At 37.9% G+C, this 21,378-nt stretch overlaps 1 protein-coding gene across 1 annotated transcript; it reads left to right on the top strand.

Annotated features, from left to right (window-relative positions):
• The first annotated feature begins 1,955 nt into the window (after positions 1-1,955).
• On the top strand, positions 1,956-20,341 carry ALX1 (ALX homeobox 1). The gene is made up of 4 exons (XM_032688516.1): positions 1,956-2,319; positions 4,569-4,873; positions 8,420-8,548; positions 19,711-20,341. The coding sequence occupies exons 1-4, from the start codon at positions 2,091-2,093 to the stop codon at positions 20,029-20,031; spliced, it is 984 nt and encodes a 327-aa protein (XP_032544407.1). The 5' UTR covers positions 1,956-2,090; the 3' UTR covers positions 20,032-20,341.
• The last annotated feature ends 1,037 nt before the right edge of the window (positions 20,342-21,378 follow it).

Genomic DNA, 21,378 nt, shown 5'->3' on the forward strand with positions numbered 1-21,378 from the left:
AACACACTGCCAAAGTGCCAGCACACGGAGATGCGGGGGCAGGGAGAGGATCTATTTCTCCGGGTACGGAGCAGGCGTTTCTCCAAGAGGTGCACGGAGGAAACGCGTCGTTTTCAAGAGAAATCCGGGGACGGGAACTGTCCCTGGAGCGGCTCCCGGGGCCGTGTCCAGCCCCTCTCCCTGGCAGGCAGCGAGCTGGCCCCCCGCCGCACCTGGCCGCGCACCGCGGGCACCGCTCGCCCCCCTCGTCCCTTCAGCTTTCCGTCTCCCGGAGGCTTACGGGAACCGCTTCCATCTCTCCCTCTCCACAGGAGAGCAAAGCGACATCCCACCCCACAAAACACACCGGCCCACCCCAAGTCCCCGAGCACCACCTCTGCTTTCTGTCCCGACGGGGCTCCGCGCCGCCCGCAGCCCCAGTTCCGTGGTGGCGGCAGGTAACGCTGTGAAACAGGACGGAGTTGCGGGGGTGGCAGCCTGGTTCTGACAGATGACAGAGAAGGGCAAGTTGTGTGCGTGGCGGGTGATGCCCGCAGCTACTCGACTGTGGATGAAACAAGCATTCCTCACTTAGCTACCCCTTTCTCCGGGAAAACATTAAATTAGAGGTCGACTGATGAAGGAAGGGAAGCCGCTCGCCGAGAAATACGTTGGACCTGAACTGATCTTCCCTTCACCTTTGGCTAGGTTCACAGGAAAGGTCTCTAAGCCGTTCCACAGCCCCCATGGCCATTACTGCACCGAAACTTCAGCCTCTCATTAAAGCCTCGCTGCTTTTCCCCCTCCCCGCCCCAATGGGGGAAGGGCCCACTGAACTGGGTTTTAAAATAGCCTCAGTAGAACAAACAAGCGCGGGCCCACGATGCTGAAATACTCATATGAAATGATTGAAGTCTCGGGTTTACTTTACTTCACCGAGTACTCCTTTCACGAGGAAGCAGGGAGCAGCTCTTCTCCTTAATTCGGACCCTTTTCGAAATAGTCTCCTATCTCTCGATTGTGTTTTAAATCTTGTCAATGTGCGAAAGAGCCATGGAATTCAACACTTCAAAGTTCACACTTTGTGTGAAAACTACTTTCTTTTCCAATATCCACAGGAATGCATCCATATATGGCTCATTTCTTTTTTATTTTATTACCTAAGACTTTTTTTTTAATACTTTCATTTCGAAACCGATTTTTTTTTTCAACTCAGTAGTGATATTTCAGATTTAAAATAAGGGTCCATTTTAACCGCTTTGCACACATGCACACACCCCCCAAACACAGACAGAGAGGCAGACTGGATGAGGTCTGTTTCATAACAGACAAACTCTCTTTTAGGCTGGTTTCTGATGTGAGAGATTTCTAGTTTTAAGTTTCTCTGTTTTCCATTCCCTCTACATAGAAAACCGCCTATAATTTTTCTTTCTCTCTTTAACCCTAGGACAAATTTCTGAGTTGTTTAATAAAGAAGAAACACCAGTTCTTAATTTTACAGCTTCAGAGAACAGGGCTGCAGCTACTGACGTATCAGTCAAATAGATTAAAGAAGACCCTTTACTTGAGGGTATGTGCCCCTGAAATCATCTTGCTCTGAGCCTCTCGGGGAGCTGGGGGGAGAGGGAGAGAAGCGAGGGATTGCTCTCGTTCAAGGATCCCTGGAGAAATGTGAAGAGGTTGCGGAGGGGAAATGTCCTTTTTTTCTGTCCTCCCTTCCTCCCTCCCTCCCTCTCTCCCCTCACCCTCCCCTAACGCTTATGTGTGTGTGTCTGTCTGAAACAGATCTGTCTATCGAAAATGGGCCTGGAACTCCCTCCTGTGTTGGGATTAGGTCTTGAGGGACCTGGGGTGGAGTTAGACTTCTTGCCTATTTTCATATTCATTAGAAATGGGAGGTTGCATAAGAAGTCCTGCTGAGCTTCAAGATATAAGAGCAACTTCGAGTCCCCCCTTTCAAGACAAGACAAATCAAAGGGTCGGAGGTAAAACAGCTCCCTGAGCTCTGAACGCCTTTCTCTCCCTCCTTCTTTTCCTCCCATCCACTCACTCTCCCTCCCTTGTTCACAGTCCAGCCTCTGTCTAGGGAAGAGGCTTTCAAGCAGCCTTAGATGATTATGGATTTTCTGAGCGAGAAGTTTGCCCTGAAGAGCCAGCCGAGCAAGAACAGTGACTTCTACATGGGAGCAGGAGGCACTTTGGAGCATGTTATGGAAACTTTGGACAATGAATCCTTTTATAGCAAAACGTCAGGCAGCAAATGTGTACAGGCCTTCAATCCTCTGCAAAGGGCTGAGCATCATGTGAGGCTGGAGAGGACATCACCCTGCCAGGACAACGGTGAGTCGTCGTCCCAAAGTTATTCTCCCTCCTGGAGATGTACAGGGGAGGGCAGGGATTCTCCTGCCCAGGGCGACCAAAGGCAGCTGTGCAGCCTTTGGGTGCAGGCATGTGAGGGGCTGTTAGGTCGTAGTAAAAGAACAATAACAAACCCAATAATAATAAATAAAATTGTAAAAATAATTGTTATTATTATTAAAAAAAAAAAAAAAAAACAAAAAAAACAACAACCAAAAACACAGGCAAGGCAACTGTCTACTTTAAAGAGCTCTTTTCCTTTCAGTGCAACCCTCTGGCTACTGCCTTCCATCCTGGCCTCTGCCAGAATGCGCGGTTTGCCGAGGAACACGGCGCCGGGCACTCCGGCACAGCCGCCCGACCCCGAGCCCACGCACCCGGGACACCAACGAGCCGGCGGGTCCCGGTGGGTGTCGAAGGGCACGGCCGCTCCCCGACCGCCCTCCGGCACCACCCGGCCGGCCCCCGGTCGCCCCCCGGGTGCGCACTCCGGGCACCCCCGCTGCGGCCAGCGGCGTTTTCACCCAGCAAACTCCCGGGAAAAGCACCCCCGTGTGTCGGTGTCGGAGGGACACCAGACACGGCCGGCTCCCCAGTGCCGTTCCAGGAAGGGGACGGAAGGTCACTTGGTCATGTTTGCTTCTTTCAAATATCGTCGTACGAGGGTAGCGGGATTCTCTCTGCCGTGTTATCAAATAATGCGTAAAGGTGATTCTTCCGAAAAATGATGTAGGTAATCCAAACAATAATGTTAAACATTCCATCAGTTGTTATATTTTTCTAGCCGATAGGCAAGGCGAATGTGGAAGGTTTTATTTTTGATACATTTAAAATTTTTCCTCATTATTCCAACATGATGGAAATCGCATATAGAAAAAAAAAAATAAAAAATAATTTCCTATCAGAATTGGAAAATGTGGTTAGAGATCAGCTGCAATAAGGTGACTGAAAATATCAGTTTTTTGACTTCATTTAGTCACCGAAGTAACTATTTTTTGGAAAGCATGCTTTTTTTTTTTGGTACGAAAAAATTCGTAAGAAATAATGAGAGATTTCTGCAAGTGACACTTCAAAAAAACCCCAACAACTACAGAAAATTGATTTATACGTTTAAGTTTTTCTTAATTACTTCATTTAATGGGTACCTCGAGGGCTTTGGTGCATTTCCTATCTGATGATGATGATGATATGCTGATGGTAAATACCTAAAAATTGTGTTTTGCTACTATCAGCTCGGATTGAAAAAAAAACATTATTGAGAATGTGGGAAAATCCCAAAGCAAGCTTCTTGTAGTGTGTTACATTTAAACCTTTTTTTTCACCTTCTTCTGAGAAAAAAAAAAGAAAGGCTTCTTGGATCCTATAACTTATGACATTTCCAGTGATGTGATATAAGTAAAAATATTAAAAAATAGGAAATATTTTCATTTCCTATTAAGAACCTATTGCAGAATATTTCTTATCTCTACCACTCAGGTTTTACCTAAAGACAAATAGTTCCTTCAATCCTTATATGAAGCAATCTCTTTTAATAAGTTAACATTTTGCAGAAATGCTCTGTATTTTGTAACCATAACAAACCTAATTGGAAACAATTCCACTTTACAAATCCAAGAGAAGGTATATGGAATTTATTAAGCTTGTAAAGTGAAGTTAATTTTCATTTTCATTTGCTTCTTGATTTGTCAGTTTACAGGTATTTAGTTTATTTCACTGTTATTTTGTATTTTCATAAAAATAGAAGTTTTTCCATTTGCTTCCAAGTTTAAAGGCACATCTGTCAATAGTCTGTGCCACTTCTAGGAAAATATGTTTTGGGCTAAGATTCCTTATCTGTGCAACTTCAGTTGACACCAATTTCATGGATTATTAACTACTTTAGTGGCAGTAATGGGAGAGTACTCCAAGTACTCTTGTGCAGTCCCCTTACTCTGAAGGTTTTTAGATGATATTTTCAGTTACAATTCTCAGTTAAAATTCAATGTGTTTTAGCATTTAATTCTGTCTATGGTTAATATTACAAATCCCTCCTTCATGATCTCGTGTAGGAATAACATAGTCTCCTAGAATCATGTTCCTTGTGAAACTGTTTTATATGAACTCCTGAATCTAAACCCCCCCACCCTCTGCACCCCCAGCCTTTCTCCCCCCTCCCACTCCCTGGTCCCCCTGCCCCCCTAATCAGTTATTTAGCCAGTTATTAACCAGTTGTTAACCCACCTTGTGTACAGTGAACTACGGGATTACTAAAGTGGAAGGACAGCCTCTTCACACAGAGCTGAGCAGGCCCATGGACAATTGCAACAATCTTAGGATGTCTCCAGTGAAAGGGATGCAGGAGAAGGGGGACCTGGATGAACTTGGTGATAAGTGTGACAGCAATGTCTCCAGCAGTAAGAAGAGAAGACACAGAACAACTTTCACCAGTTTGCAGCTGGAGGAACTGGAGAAAGTATTCCAGAAAACTCACTACCCCGATGTCTATGTAAGAGAACAGCTAGCTCTGAGAACAGAGCTCACTGAGGCCAGAGTCCAGGTAGGAAACAAACTTCAGCATTTCCATGACAAATTGCGTATTGTAGGAACTGGTAAATGACACTCTTGGGGATTGTACGAAAGCCTGTAAAGCTAAAGTAAGCTGCTCATTTTGCTTTATTTCTTTATGGATAAGAGCTGTTATGCTGCAGTACTAAAATAACTTGTTATTTTTTTAAATAGCTTGTGTTGCTCTTCTAGAAACTTGTTTAAAGGATGAGAAAACATCATCAATAGTAAAGCTGTCTTGATCTCCTGTAGAATACCAGGCAGCAAATATGTAAATTGTTATACATAAAGATCCCATTAAAGAGACGTGTTGCATGTAGTTCAGATTGATGACGATGCAGAACTCAGACACAGAGGATTCTGTGTGTGTTACGGCATGAAAAGTACAGTCTAAAAAGTAGTCAAATTCCTTTTTTCTATCCAATATAGTGCAAATGCACATACATAAATGTGTATATGTTTATGCCTGTGTGAAGCAATCCTTTCATCTTTGTTGTACGGAATGATGTTAGAAATCACAAAATTAGGAGGAACATTTGCTGGTTTTTAAACTTGCATAACTGATGAACAACATTATTCTAGTTTTTGGGATGAAACATACTGTTGATCACTTAGTGCATTATTTGAGTATCTTCACTGTGTACAAATGTGATTCACTCAGTATGTGCTTGCACAGTAATCTCAACAATATTTATAGCTTTGGATGTGTAATGGTGAGAAAAGAAGCTAAGTATCCAGGAAATGCAGCCTTTCCCCTTCCATAAGGAAACGGTATGAGCCACATTTTGCAAGTTTATCCTAATTTTAGATATCTTCCCTGTTCTGGTAACAATCATCATTTCAATGTAGAGAATAGCACTCCCATTGATTCTTACAGACTGGGATTAATTTTTTTAATTTAGTGACTTGAATATGATAACAACTTCACAACTTGTAATTAAACACATACTCACACGTGCATATAAATAAATAGATACCACTGCAGATGCATACAAACTAAAATTAAATCAGGATCACTTTCAGAAACAAAGTCAGCTAATTAACTTTATAAAGAAGTGTTCTTTTCATGTCTGTTCAACCAGGCATCGTATTCACTGTTGTCATTAGAAAATAGAGTTCAAAACTATGTGTTCAGTTACATTGATGCAATATCAGCAATGCTGACAGAATTTATTTCAGTGGTTTTTAACTCTTCAGGCTCTGTGCAATCCCTCTCCCTCTGAATTTGACTTAAAAAAAAGCTTGCATAATGTTAAAACACTGTTCTAACACATGCATAATTCTGGAACTAAGAGAACTACTTCAAGAACAAATTAAGAGTCAGAACAGCGAGAGGAGAATTGGATTACAGCGTCAACTGACTTTTTATCACTTTTTTTTCCCTAAGTTTTAGAGGTTTCATATGCAAAGAGTATTTAAAAAAGAGAGTAAATGAAAAATATATATGTCTGTACTAGACTTTCATACATTTCTATTTCTCTTATTTAAACATGCTCTTCCCTGTCTTAACAGATAAGTGATCTTTGCATTTCTCATATGCTAAATATGAAAGGATATGGTGATCATTTCTATCCAGAGTAACAGGAGTATTCCATCACAAGATTAAGCAATTTAAAAGGCCTTACGTCACTAGAGGCAAGCATCTGGCAATTCAAGGATAACAAGCAGCAGATTTCTACATTGCTTTGTGGAGGCAAATGGTTACTTTATCTCTGCCAAGAGTCAGTTTCTAGTAAAGTGGTGTAAACAGAAACATTTTGGGGGATTGTCAAAGGAAAAAAATGTGTGCTTTTTTTCTCGTTTAGTTACTATAAATTCAAGCAAATTGTTTGATTTAGTTTAGCACAGTGATCAGCTGGAGACCTTACCCACAGTTCCCTTCACTGCCATTTCATCAACATCCAATTTAATATTTGTCCTGCACACATGCAGAGAGCGCCAACCTGAATCTAATTTATCTAAGTTGTTCTCTTTCCTGCTGCATATCAGTGCAGTAATTGGTACCCATTTTAAAGAGATTGTCAAGGTCTTTTTTCAGTGAAAGAGACTCATGACTAAATTCTCTTATCTTGTCCCTGACGACTCCTGTGGACACAGAAGAATTTTTTTTTTTGCCTTTTCTTTTCTTTTTGTTGAACCTCAGGCATCATAAATAACACAAATTGACCAAAAAAGTCTCTAACAATATATACTCAGGAGTTACATGCATGAGACTTGCTTTGATTGCTGAGTACATTTTGAAAGATTGCACATACTAAATCTGCAACATGTCCTTGAGAATTAAAATGAGCAAAACTATGCCCTGATTGCTTAAGCAGCATCGAAGGACAGTTGACTTCTCCAAAGATCAGTGCAAGAATGGAATTATGTAACAGTGTTATTTTAACTATCCCAGAATCTGGGATCAGAAAATATCCCTCAAAATACAGGAACTGTCTATACAAAAAGCCTCTGTTTAAGTAGGTATATATCAAAATTGATTCATGATCAATTTAACAGGAAGACTAACCAATCACATTGTTTCCTTTTAAAAAAATAATGGTTCTGTTAGTAGAGTGACTTCTTAAAAAAGCTGCAATGAATATGCTTATACCAGAACAATAAAGACTTGTTGGATATTACTTTTATACAGTGTTATTTTTCTTAACACTTCCTTTATTTTATCAGCATAAGTCTTAACCACTCCAAACTAAACTGTCTGAAATAAAAAATAAATTTTGAAAACCGTGAGACAATGACAGATATCAGTAAAAGAAAGAAATGTGTAAATAATAGGTTTTGATATAACACCCGACACTCAAAATATTAGAGAACAGTCCAAAGGCTATAAAGAAATTCAAGTATAAAGAAATTAGCTTTTAGTTGACAAGAAAGCATTCAGTTCTAAATCATTTCATAGTCCAAATTATTTCATAGTCTAAATGTAAAATACAATTCTTAATTTTCCATTATCAGAAAGAGATATCACCTAACAACACTGTGGAGAAAAAGTCACAATATTTTTAAAACTGTCTGTGTCATGGTGAACTTTTATTTTCTTCCTGCCTTTTAAGCCTTCCCTATAGAAACCTTTCCTGCAGTGCCAGTTTTTACCGTCCTGGTGCCAGTTTTTTCTGCCTTTTCATTACCATACTTAATAAAGATTATGTACACCTCTAAGAGGCAGATTATGGGTAGTCATAGCAAGTCAGTGGGCATAAGAAATTAAGAGAAAGCTTTGTTACAATTTGTCTTGGAATGATCTTTCTCAAGTGAGTTGTTGCTTTTGATTTTGTTTTGGGTTTTTTGGTTTTGGGGTTTTTTCCAATAATAGAAAGAAAATAATATGTACTTTTAAAATAGACAGGAATAACTTGAGCAGGTTTGACATTGACAAGATTGAAACCGCAAGAAATTAATTCTCAGGTGGAAAATTGCTCTTTCTTAGATAAACAGAAATTTTCAAAGCTACTGTCCAAAATCTCTTGACTTTTTCCTAAAATTCTTTGCACAGTATGTAATTGAGTTAACATTAGGACTGCTTCCTTGTATACTATAGGTTTGGTTCCAGAATCGAAGAGCAAAATGGAGGAAAAGAGAACGCTATGGTCAGATCCAGCAAGCTAAGAGCCATTTTGCTGCCACATATGATATATCTGTTCTTCCAAGGACTGACAGCTACCCTCAGGTATGGCACATACCAAGTAGTACTTTGGTTCTACGTTTGGCAACTGTCTTAATAACTCTGGTCTTGTACGCTTTGCTAAGATGAGGCATAAACTGTGTGATCTCTAGACAACTTCTTTCTGATATAGTAAACATGCACCATTTCTTTATGGACCTTGACAGACCATTAAATAGAACAAGTCTTCTACTAGCATGAAAGCATATTATAACCATGTGCAATCAGAATTGAATATATATGGCTGGGAGAGGGAGGCAGAGAGACAAGACTACTCATTTAGACAGCTGTAGTTTGTTTAATTTGTTTTATTCTTTTTCAGTTCCCTGTTAGCATATAGTAAGGTATAATGTGTAATAAGACCATAAGCTTCTGTCTCTGGTCTCCAGTCCTATGGTTTACTGCCTTGCCTCACTCTCTGCTATTGTTTTTCTGCTTGCTTGTTTTAGCACAATGAATACTTTTATTCTGAAGCCATTGTTTGTAATGTAAAAGCTTCCCACTGCTTTTACCACATAATTAATAAAAAAAAAAGCACCATACAAAGCAAAATATCTTCCATGGGTCCCTTCCCCTGCTGGTGTTTTGTTGCTCTCCTACTTCAGTAAGTAGCAGAATCTTTGCCAGCCTTAGGAATATGCTTATATTCTATGTGGGTTTGCTTTGGTCATGCTCTGCATTCCCCCAGGTTGGGTGGAAAGTGGCCCAGTGGAATAGGACGTGGGGGTGCCAGTTGACAGCCAGCTGAACATGAGCCAGCAGTGTGCCCGGGTGGCCAAGGTGGCCAATAGCATACTGACTTGTATCAAAAATAGTGTAGCCACCAGGACTAGGGAAGTGATTGCCCCCTCTACTTGGCACTGGTGAGGTCACACCTTGAGTGCTGTGTCCACTTCTGGGTCCCACACTACAAGAAATACATTGAGGTGCTGGAGCTTGCCCAGAGAAGAGCAACAGAGCTGGTGAAGGGTCTGGAGGGTGTCATATGAGGAACAACTGAGTTTTTTGAGTTGGGGTTTTTTGACCCAGAGAAAAGGAGGCTCAGGGGTGACCTTATTACTCTCTACCAGTACCTGGAAGGAGGTTGTAGTCAGGTGGGGGTCGGCCTCTTCCCCCAGGCAAGAAGTGACAGAAGAAGAGGACATAGCCTCAAGCTGTGCCAGGGGAGGTTCAGGTCAGACATCAGGAAGAATTTTTTCCCTGAAAGGGTGCTAAAGTGTTGGAGTGGTGGAGTCACCATCCCTGGAAATGTTCAAGAAACGACTGGATGTGACACTTAGTGCTATGGTTCAGTTGGCATAGTGGTGTTTGGTCAAATGTTGAACCTGGGGATCTTGGAGGTCTTTTCCAACTTTAATGATTCTATGATTCTATGAACGTGATTAGCTTTGAACCAGGGGTTTTTGGCCCATGTGTCATCTACCCAGCTTAAAGTGCTTTACCTCTGAAGAGGATGCACATTACTAGGTTTGGTGCCTGGGCCGGAGCTGCTTTGTGCTCCATCAGCTCAGAACACGGACGTAACCAGTTCAGCCTGTTTTTATTTTATAGTGTAATAGTGCGTTAACCCAAATTACGTCAGCAACCACTGCATTACACACTCTGTGTTTAATTAGGTGGACACAATACTTATTTGAGACTTACCTAGGTAAAGGTGTGTAAAAAGATCTTAGGTACGCTTAGGCAGATTTACAAAAAGAGAGATGTACAGTCGCTCACAGATCTCACTCAAGGTGTTCAGCTCTCTTTTGAAGGCCTTTCTGACTTATCTGTAACATCACAACAAATCATACAAGGAATCATGCATAAGCTTTGGGATTTCTAGACTAAATTTTATGTCTGTGAGCTCATCTTGTAATTTTAGTAGGATGTCATCTGCAAATTTTCCCAATTGACAGAATTTTCATTAGTAAGAGATAATGGAATAATGCATGTCATTGGTAAGAACTTAAAATTATTGTTTTAAAATTAATGTTTTTCAAAAATCCCACAGTTTAAAATAATTTGATAATATGTGTGTAAGCCATAAAATTCTAAAACCAATAAAATATCTATTCTATACTTTCAGATTGTTAAAAAGATAAGTGAGTTCACTGCATTTCTATTTACAATTTTGTTAAAAAAATATCTCCTAGACTGACGACATAACAGAGTTTCAGCCTGGCAAAGCTTTCTATTATTAATTTATAAATTCTTAAAAATAGGAATTGAAATGCAAATGTTGGTCCCATAATCTTAAATCAAGTATCTCTAAAATGTATACACATATAAAATGTATTCATAAACACGAATATGTTGTGCTCACCTACAAACACAGACTAACACTCTGCAGGTAAACAGAGGCACAAACATGTATCTGAGTCTAGTCACCTGCTTAAGAAATTTGTGTTGTACTGTAGTGTACTTCAAAAACAGGAACAAGGAGCTAAATGAAGGTCTGAGTCCTCTTTACATTGGCTATTTCAGCTGAGTGCTTGCATGCATAGTTTGGCTACATAATAAAAACATGCTACCTTACTCTTCAGTGAAGAAGGTGGATATTTTGCTGTATACTGGAATATGAATAAGTATCCAGGTAATTATCACAGAGCATTCAATAAAAATTCATGTTCTTGCTAACCTGGTGGTAATTCTTTATAGTTGTCACGTTCTTAAATCCTTACCTTCAGAAAAACTGTGTCTGTGTAATACACATAGTATTTCCAGTGAGAATGCTTGAGAAAATAAAAATCTCTTTTAAAAACACAATTACCATTAGCAGCACTAAATTAAAATGTTTTGAACTAGATGTCTATTTTTGAACTACTTACTTATGGAAAATAAATATACAGTACATGACTTGCTATAAATTCATCAATCTGTCCCACAGTTCAGGCAGAAAGAGGTATTTAAAATTATCTGCATGTTTGATTTTAGTGTCATAGATTGATTTCCCAGACAATTCCATTATTTCATTGTAGTTAATGCAAGAAAAAAAATCAAATATCTTTTTTTTTCTTTACTGTTATTCCCCCCACCACCCGAGTACAAGCAATCCTATTGCGACAATGAAATAAACAAATATCAGACAAGCTTTACCATACTTTTGAATAAACAGGTTTAATTCAGGACCGTGGAACACAGATCACTAGAGCTTATTTATGAAGCCTTTATTAAACCAGGGAAAAACAGATTCCCTGTGGCTGGAAAAAGTATAGGATGAATATTGAAAAAGGATGAAACCATGATGAGATGTTTACAGTTGTGTGGCAGAAGGAATGGGAACAAATGTGAATTTCTGGTGTGCATTATAAAGATTTGCAGCCTGAAGATTTTCTTCTCTGAGTCGCACCGTGGATATGTTGACAAAACACATCCCACTTGCATTCCAGCAGAAGCATCAGTCTCTTGCAGTCAACAGAGGGTGTCATGGAGACTTCTGCTTAGTCTTTTCACCAATTATCGTCATCAAATACAAATTAAGAACATGATGCTGCTATGCATTGTGTGACTATATAAACCTGAAAAGTTTGTCCTGTGGGAAAATGATTCTTTCAACTTATTTCAGATAGAAGTTTGGCTCTGAAACAGAGGAAGGTTGAAGTTGGAAGGGACGTCTGGAGGTGGTTTGGTCCAACACTCGTTTCTATAATCCAGTCTAATTTTGCTATTAAATTGCACATCTTTATCTTCAAAATAATAATAATTTGGGGGTTTTTTTTGAGATCATATTTGTTTGCATTGCTCTTTCAGTCTAACCTTCATTATTTTTACAGTATATTGACTTTAGCTGTTGCTTATTGTGTAAAATATTTGTTCATCTCTCTGCCAAGAATTTCAGTATCTCCTGAACTGCTCAAATTCTGCATGCATACATCTTCCATTAATTATAATGGATTACAAAGGAGGGCAGTTAGCGCAATATTGTAGCACAATCATCTGTTATTCACATGTCTTTTTCAAGGCTTTAATAACATTATGCTGACAACCAGATTTTTCTAGGAAAATGTTATACACAGTGCTTTTCATTCATTTTAGTAAAAGGTTTCTGTTTCACTCGTTTCAATACTTGAACTTCAAGCTTCTCTTGCAGATGCAGCACATTGCGGTCTGTCATCTTAAGTGCACTCAGAAAATAATTTACTGATTAAAACAAATATCCCAGACAGTCTGAGCCTTATTAATTAGCAATATTCTACTGATAGTATGAAAGTTAAGAGGGAGCATCTTACCATCAGTGGGGAATGAAGATTCACTTTATGGGGAAGTGAAATCTTACTTCAACTCACCTCAGTAAATGTTAGTAAACAAGCAATACTTAATTCAATCACCTAAATACAGTGTCCAGTGTTATTAAAGATGTCTCAGAATATACAAAACATTGTTAGAGTGCTGATGAGCAGGATTTGCAAGAAGGATGCACCCTTCACAGTAGGCAGCTGTGGTCAGATAAATATTAAACATTTCTATTTAGGAAACTTAACAGAAGGGACTTTTAGGCTAGAGATTTTTTTTTTATAGTTGGCAAAAATCTGAACAATTATTTTTTTCTTTCTGAAGTGTAAGGTATAAAATAGACAAGATTATCTCTAAAAATGTTTTTTTAGTTCTAATGTCTTGTTCAACTGCAGTCATCTGTAGTTATCTTATATGGATCTATATATGATGTATTGGGAGAGGAACAATAAAAAGCTTCTTTAGCCTTATAATTCTCTTACCTTATCGGTCTTTATTTCACTACTTTTGCCATCCTGTTGGTGGGAAGGTTACTGTTACAAAGGGTACTTGATCTCCTCAGATTTGATGCTTAAGCATGAGAAGTAGAAAGGCACCAAAAAAGCTGAGACAAAATTTCATTTTACCCCCTCCTTATTCACACTGAAGAGTGAAATTTGATCAAAAGCCTACACTATTATAACACAATTTTCCCTGTATAAGTTAAATTTATAAAGATGTTATCTTTATAATCAAGTGCACCAGTATGTAAATAAACATTAAATTGTATAACTGAAAAGCAGATGTAAGGGGCAATATTTTTCCCCCACCTAGGCTCTTTCCTTACTTTGCATTTTTTCTCCTTCTTGCTTTGTTCTTTGAATCATGTTCATTTCTTCTAAGTTCTTTTAAAAGAATTCATTTTGCCACACCATTCTACTTTCCCTCTCAGTATCACATGCTAAATGTTTGGGGTTTTTTATTTCCTTGAAAATGCAGGCAAGAGTTAGATAGAATTTAAATTTTTGTTTTGGCTGGAAAAACCAAGTCTAGTGCAGGTGGGAGTCCTAAGGAGACAAAAGTAATTCAAAAGTATGGGAACTGGGATGATATAGAAGATGTAGAAAGAAAGGAGAATGTTGAAATTCAGAAATTCAGCATTCTGAAGAGGCTGAAGTTTGCATTCCATCCACCAGACTGATAAATCAAATTATATGTTGAACTGCATGGTATCACAAGATTTGTTGGCACTCAAAGAGTGTAGAAGTGATTTCAGTATATGTGTGTTAAGTACTAAATCCTTGGATCATCATTGCAGTTTACCCTAGCCTTAGTACCTATGGGTAATCCTCATTAGCAATGATCAGTTACATGCTCCAATTAAATGTTCATATGGAATATATTAGATATCACATGTTATAGGACTTAAAATTTCTTTTAACTATAGCAGACACATAAAAATGACAGTTAATCACAATAGCTCAACAAGGTCATAGCTATGGGTACACTGATGAGGTAGGAGTAGATGTGGGAGACATATCTGAACAAGTTTCAAAGAAGTTTTATCATACACTCGTGCTGTCTAGCTGTGACAGCATGAAGCTCAGGCTGAGCCACCACCTGGATGGTATGTGGCTTGCTGCATGTGTGCTGGTTTGCCTTGCTGTGGCTGATCTTTACACGAGAGCAACACTTCTAATCTTTTTGGGTGATGTCTGCTCCACACACAAAATAGCTTGTGCACTGTGCTCTTATTTTTTCTTGGTTCTAAAGCACCACTGTATGTGGTCCTCCTCATAGTGTCAACATTCAGCTTTTTGCTCTATGGGTTTTCTTGTGAAACATGTATTTCTTTAAATGTGTGAGTGGCTTTACTTGGATTTAATTATAAGACATATTCATTTTTTTCTGAGATTTTTTTTTAACAGTATTTTTCAAACTATGAAGTTTTGTCTTTATCATAAATGTGAAATTTAATTAATTCTTACCATAACTGGCCCTGAGATTGCAGTAGGGAGAATTTACAGCAGTTTACAAAGCATTCCAGACAAGAATGAAAGCTTGATGACTTTTCAAATCCTACATTATTTTTCAGTTTAACAAGCTTGTTTAAGCATGGAATCAAATGACCAGATTTTTATTTTGTTCACCAAATGTAAATGTATGGACTGAATGGGTCTACCACATATTTTAGAACTGTATTATTAAGTCTCTCACTACCATGGACCAAGTAGCATTTTATGCACATATCTGAGAACAGCGTGCTGCAGCTCTCTCTTATGTACCTGAACCCAACACAGTACAGCTGATCTTCACGAGTTCAGTAGGTCCAAGAGCTCCTACAAAATTAAACCAAGAAATATTCTGTCTAGATATAAATAAAAAAAAATACAATGAGAGTGGTAAAGCTTTGGAACAAATTGCCTGTAGAAATTAATGAAAAACTGTAGCCGGAGCTACTCAAAACATGGCTGGATAGGGCTTGGGTAACCTTATCTAAATTCAAGGTTAGCTGTGAGCAAGGGTTTGGAATAATAATCCCAGAGGTTCTTTTCAGTTTAAATTCTTCTGAGAATATATAAACTTGGGAAGTACAAGCAAATCTCTACCCATATTTTGGATGTTCTTAAGAGGATGCAAGAAAAAGAAAAAGTGGAAGTGACACCAGAGTAATTGTGCTGATGGAACAACTAATAGCTGAATGAATTGTGAACTAGCAGTTTTGAGCAGTTTGACAGCTATTGCATTTAATTTAATTGGTATTGTTGTTTCATACAAGAAGAGGACTGACAAAAATTTAGCAAATCGGTCTGATATTCAAGTTTTATGTAATTACATAAATTCTTAACAGTTAAGTTAGTGCTACTCTTGTTTTCCTTGTAGTGTCCGGGAACACCCTGAAAACAGAGAAAATGTGTAGTTTCTAATTACTTATTAGAGAAATTATAGTAACAGAATTATAGTAACATAATTAACATACATAACATTTATTATGTAATATAATAATAACGATAATTTATTAATACCTAGAGACCTTAAAAGAGCTAAGAATTTTGTTTCCCATGTGAAGACTCATATGTGTCTACTCAACTAGAAGTAGTGTGCTCATATATGTGTGCTTATATGTGTGTATGCTGGAAACAGACTCCAGTCTGGATAGGTAGGTGACTCAAATAAGGAGTGAAGAGATTTGTTGATGGGAGAACCTGACAGTAAAACTCAGAAAATTTTGAGACTTGAGTTTATATGATTTCTCCAGGTGCTGTATAAAAAGGTTGAAGCTCAAGGAGCTTGAAAGTTTAACAGAAAAAAGCACTGACACTAAGTGGGATGACCAATTACCTCAGCTTATTTTCCTCTGAAGTGTCAAGCAGAAGGTCATGTGCTTAGGAAATGATATCATAGCTGTGTTAACAACCATAACTCTCCCTTATGTTCTTGTCAGAGCTATGAAATCCTATTTCTTTTTCTATCAGGAAGGGGGTGTGTGCACGTGTATGTGTGTATAAAACATACAGTAGGTAAATATATCGAAGGGCTCTGGTAATTTCATGGTAACCACAAGAGCAAAGCTCAAGTTGTTTGTGATGTTAAAAGAAACCAGAGATGTGCTGTATGTATAGCCTCATTCACAGCCTCTGAATTGCCTTTTATATAGTTCATGGATCACACAAGATTTTAAGAGGAAAAATATTTTCTTTAAATTTATGTACATAATGTCCCTTTTCCTTCTAACATACCAGAAGAAGGTTTCATAATTTTAACTTATTGTGAAACACTACTGTATTTATTTTTAATACAGGAATACCTTCTGCACCTAAATTTCACTACAAGATATTTATGTTGTAATTCCTTGTTAAGAAATGAAAATCTAATATAAAAAGTGAAGTCACTCTACCAACTTAAATGAATAGAAAATTTATATGGCCGAAACATTCTTTTGGAAAATATAATTGCCTCATGTAAAATTTTTCTAGCATCCTGTGGTAATCCTGAAGTTAAGTTTACTAACTTGGATTCCTACCTCTAAGGAAGAAACCTAGGACAACCCTTTGAAAGTTTTAGGAATTAATAGTTTGTTCACATATTTCCTTAACAAGACATTGGCATATTTTAGGATTTGCAGCTGAATTCTGTTCTCGTTTACACCTGTGCAATCTCACTGAAGCTAGATTGAAAGAGATTTGTCTAGGAAAAAATATCAAGAAAATTAATGGTACTAAATTTAGTTTACTGTAAACCAAACTGCTAAATGTGGAAGTAAAGGGTGTTTTTGTGATTCCTCCAGACCACATAGGTTATTGAGCACTTTCAAGCTGAGCCTCTAAACCTTTTGAAATCTTCCCATCATGACTGTATTAAAGGCAAATTTGTGCATGTTCCTATTTAAACAGATTTTTTGGGAAAATTTTTCCCATAATTATATCTGTGCAGTCTGGGTGACTGCAGCATTCAGCACAACATTTCTTAGAAAGAAATTTCAGATAAATGAGACTTTGTCACATATGAGTTAACTTTGGAGATTATAAACTCCTTCAAAAATAGCTCCTGTATTAGACACTGCATAGATTAACTAGTTCCTCCCTGGGTAAATTTGTCTGATTATAAGTCAAAACTGTCTCAGGTAATTTAATTAAGGAGTAATAAGGCAGCTGATGATCATGCCAAGATACAGAGGGTTTCCCATGGACTGATGTTTCAGAGTCTTCTGAAAACTGATTAAGGGTAGACGGAATTGGAAAGTTCTGAAACTCTCATTAGATTCTCTTTCCTCATGTAGATTTTAGGAGGCTGACAAGAAAGAGGAAAAATCCTCTATATCCTTCCCCAGACACTTTTCTCACTCCTTTACTTCTCAGCGGACCAGCTAAAATATACATGAGCAGATGCCTGAGATGTACCTAACTAGCTGTGTGTATGTGTGAGTGAAAAAGCAAGCTCCATTCACAAGTGTGTGTGGAATTGTGTGTATGACTGCACAAATGAATGTCTGTGTAAACAAGGAGTTGAGCAGACCAGGAATTTGGTGAGATGTGTTGCTACCATGGCTTTTCCTGAGGCTTCTGCAAGAAACAAAAATGGTGCATTTACTGGTTCTTTTTTTGGAATTTCTAAGGAGCCCAGATTAGTTTGTCAGCTCCTGGTGACCTCGCTAATATAACTATTTAAAACTAACTTTTAAAATAAGACTGTTTCATCCTTGCTATCTGCAATAGATCTCAGCTAGATGAGTTCAGCGAACCATAATTTATTACTTTAGTTTGTTGGTGGTTTGGTGAGTATGTGCTGTTGCAAAGTGATAGGACAATGGGAAAAAAATCCAACTCATCAGCATTAGAAACATGTTTTCATTCTCTGTGTGTGTGTATGTGTGTGTCTGTCATAATTCATTACTTCCCCTGACCTCTACTTTGGCAGAAAAAAATCAGTCAGCTAGAGAGATAACCTCCATATCTTAAAGTCAAAATTCCTTTGTCTATGAATTTGGAACATGAATGTAAAATTAAGTTTGAAGTGGGAATTCACTTTACAGTGCTAGCCGAAGATTAACTGCAATTACTTCAACACATAGCAGAGAACAACGACATGTGGGCTCAATCACAGTGCATCGGAGCAATGATATACTGAACAGACAACAGATTTTTAGGATGAAGACAAATTTAGCAAAGTAAAACAAATAAAAGGATATAGTTACTGGTTGACAAGTTCTGTGCTGTGAAAGAGGGCTAAAAATGTCTTGCATGATGTTATTTGTACATTAAAAAAAAATCAGTGTTCAGGAAAGAGATATAAGTTAAAGTGGAGAAGACATACAAAACTGTATATTGTATAATGGTGTGCGTAAGTGAGAAATGACTGAGGGAGTTTGACTTTGTAAGAAATTATATCATATCCATGTAATACTCATAAAGAGATAGAGAGTAGAGAGTGTTAAAGAACAGAAGGCCAGCTGCCGAGTATGAAGTTTTCTTAAATCAAAGTGAATAAGGCAGGAATAAAAAATTGCACAGTCTGAGATAATGACAAGAACTGACTTATACTAGGTCTTTAAAATCTTCCTATCTCTTTATCTAGTAACAAATAAGTGAAAAACACCTATCCATAAATAGCACCTGTACATAGACGATTGAAGGCCTGAGACTCAGAATGAAGCTTTAAGTGACTGCCAAGTATAGAAAGGATTATACATCAAAGCTTGACTACATGGTTAATCCGAGCGTTGCTGGTAACCGCAAAGTTTGTGTCCTAGTCTGCCATGCAACATTTTCCAGGGATGCACAGTGAAGCCTGTTAAGGCTGAGAGCCGAAACAGAAATGCCCTCAAAGTACCATTTCACCTAAAAATCTAATGAAAAGAAATCTTATCTCAAAACTTTTGAATAACTCCTGAATGTAGAAAAGAAGCAAAACTCTTGAACGTATTATCAGTCATTCCTGTGTTTTATGGTTTAAGGCTTCTCAATATTAAATTTTGCAAATACTTGTTGGGCTTTGTCGCTTGAGAAATCCAAAATGGTTTGTTTTGTTCACCCTTTTCTACTCTTTCCTACCATTACAGTAAGAATTCTAATGAGGAGAAGTTTTTATAGTGAAAACAGCTATGATCTTTTACACTCTTTTGACACCTTTTCTCTGAAGTCAATTGTGTGCTTTCACTAAGTTTATTGACCGGATGGGCTGATGGCATCCTGAGGTTCAACAGTAAACATCACATATGGAGCCACGGAGCAAATGGATGACAGAGCAAGGAATATGACTCATCAGCCCTTGCTCTTAAGTGAAGAATCTAGTATTTTGACTCATGTGATCACTTCATGCTATTTTCTAACATGATTGCAGAGAATTGGTTAAGTACTTGTTTCTTGTTTTAGAGGAGAACTAATAATGAATATGTGAAGTAAAGGAAATCAAACATTACAGAAAACAAAAGATGAACTACTTAAATTTAATTGTATTAATTTTATATGTTCCAGATTCAGAACAATCTGTGGGCAGGGAATGCGGCTAGCGGTTCTGTGGTTACTTCCTGCATGCTGCCACGAGATACGTCCTCCTGTATGACACCTTATTCCCATTCACCCCGGACAGATTCTGGCTACACAGGCTTTTCAAACCACCAGAATCAGTTCAGCCACGTGCCCCTCAATAATTTTTTCACTGACTCATTACTTTCTGGGGCAACCAATGGACATGCTTTTGAAACCAAGCCAGAGTTTGAAAGGAGGTCCTCCAGCATTGCAGTTCTACGGATGAAAGCCAAAGAGCATGCAGCCAATATTTCCTGGGCCATGTAATATAGCAGTACCCTTTCTCAATTTCTTTTTTTTAATAGCAAACTAGAACCATTTTTATTTCCCATATTTAAAGGGAAAAAAATAAGCTGCTGTGTGTGGAATGCTAGAAATCACAATATACATGATGTCTGCTTAAACAAATGCAATATAATATTTAACAATAAAACGAGAATAAACCAAATAGACTTACCATACATCAAGCTCAACAAGCCCTCTTTGTTTTGGTTTTTATATGTAGGTATGTTTTGTTGTACCAGTTGATGAAATATGATTATAGAACCTGCAAAAAAGAATAAAACTACTAAGCAAATATGTCTACTCCATGGTTTTTAGCAGTCCTGTATACAAAATTCATGCTTTACAAATGAATACTTCATAAGGGAACAACTCTGTAAAGGATAATAAATTTATTATACTCAAACCATGATGTAAATCTCTAAGCACATCATGCAGAGAAGGAAATATATGACCGTTCATGTTGTAGGTGGAATTTGTAGACTGAGTTTTCTTAGCACTGCACTGCTGCTAAGAGTCAGCTCTACTTTTTTGCTAAATGCATGTTGAGCTTGTTGAACTTATATCAATGAACAACAAATGTAATAAGAATAGAAAGTAATCCTTTATCTTATGAACCTGAGTGTATTCCTATTAAAGATAATGAGATTTCTTTTTTTTTGTGTCAAATGTACCAGTAAAAGCAGAATCACAGAGCTTAGTAGAGTTTTGAAAGACATGCATAGGTTATCTAAGTCAACTAGTGTTTAAATTAAATTTTTAAGGTTACAGATAGGGTCATGAAACTTTGGTTACTAAAAGATAGCATGAAATAGTATTGCTACACTTTCAACAGAATCCAGATTTGGGGAAAAAACCCACAACAGTGAAGTCTTACTTCCGGTACAGTCCGTCTTACTGGGTTTTGCTAATGATGGTCGAACTGAAATGAAAGAACTCTAACAAGGCTTGCCAGTCTCAGTTTGTAACGGCTCTTAAGACATTATAAAAGCACATTTCATTTTAGTAACCATTTGTGGATACTTTGTTTATATGTTTTCCAGAGTATAAAACTGATTTGTTCCCTTTAAAGTATACAGGAAAAAATTTTTCTACTGCAGTGGAAGAAGGATTTGGCTCTCAGGTCCCAGGCTATCACAAAGGAATTAAAATGTCAGTAGACTTTCTGACATTTCTGGTGGAAAAAAAATAGAGGAGAAGAAAAATACTTTACATCTGGAGAATTGCTGTCTGCTTTGATTTACTTCTCCTCCCTTTCCCCTTGTCACATTCCAAGCTCTTTCAGATGAGTGAAATGTCAACCTCTTTGAAAGCAACAGTCAGCCTCTCAGG

Source organism: Chiroxiphia lanceolata, chromosome 5, assembly GCF_009829145.1.
Source record: "Chiroxiphia lanceolata isolate bChiLan1 chromosome 5, bChiLan1.pri, whole genome shotgun sequence".
Lineage (NCBI taxonomy): Eukaryota > Metazoa > Chordata > Aves > Passeriformes > Pipridae > Chiroxiphia > Chiroxiphia lanceolata.

Bases quoted from the DNA above. Each gene is read 5' to 3' on its own strand.
- ALX1 (XM_032688516.1), top strand. From the start codon at position 2,091: ATGATTATGGATTTTCTGAGCGAGAAGTTTGCCCTGAAGAGCCAGCCG. The intron at 2,320-4,568 runs GTGAGTCGTCGT...CCTTGTGTACAG, and splicing joins ATCACCCTGCCAGGACAACG to TGAACTACGGGATTACTAAA. The intron at 4,874-8,419 runs GTAGGAAACAAA...TGTATACTATAG, and splicing joins TCACTGAGGCCAGAGTCCAG to GTTTGGTTCCAGAATCGAAG.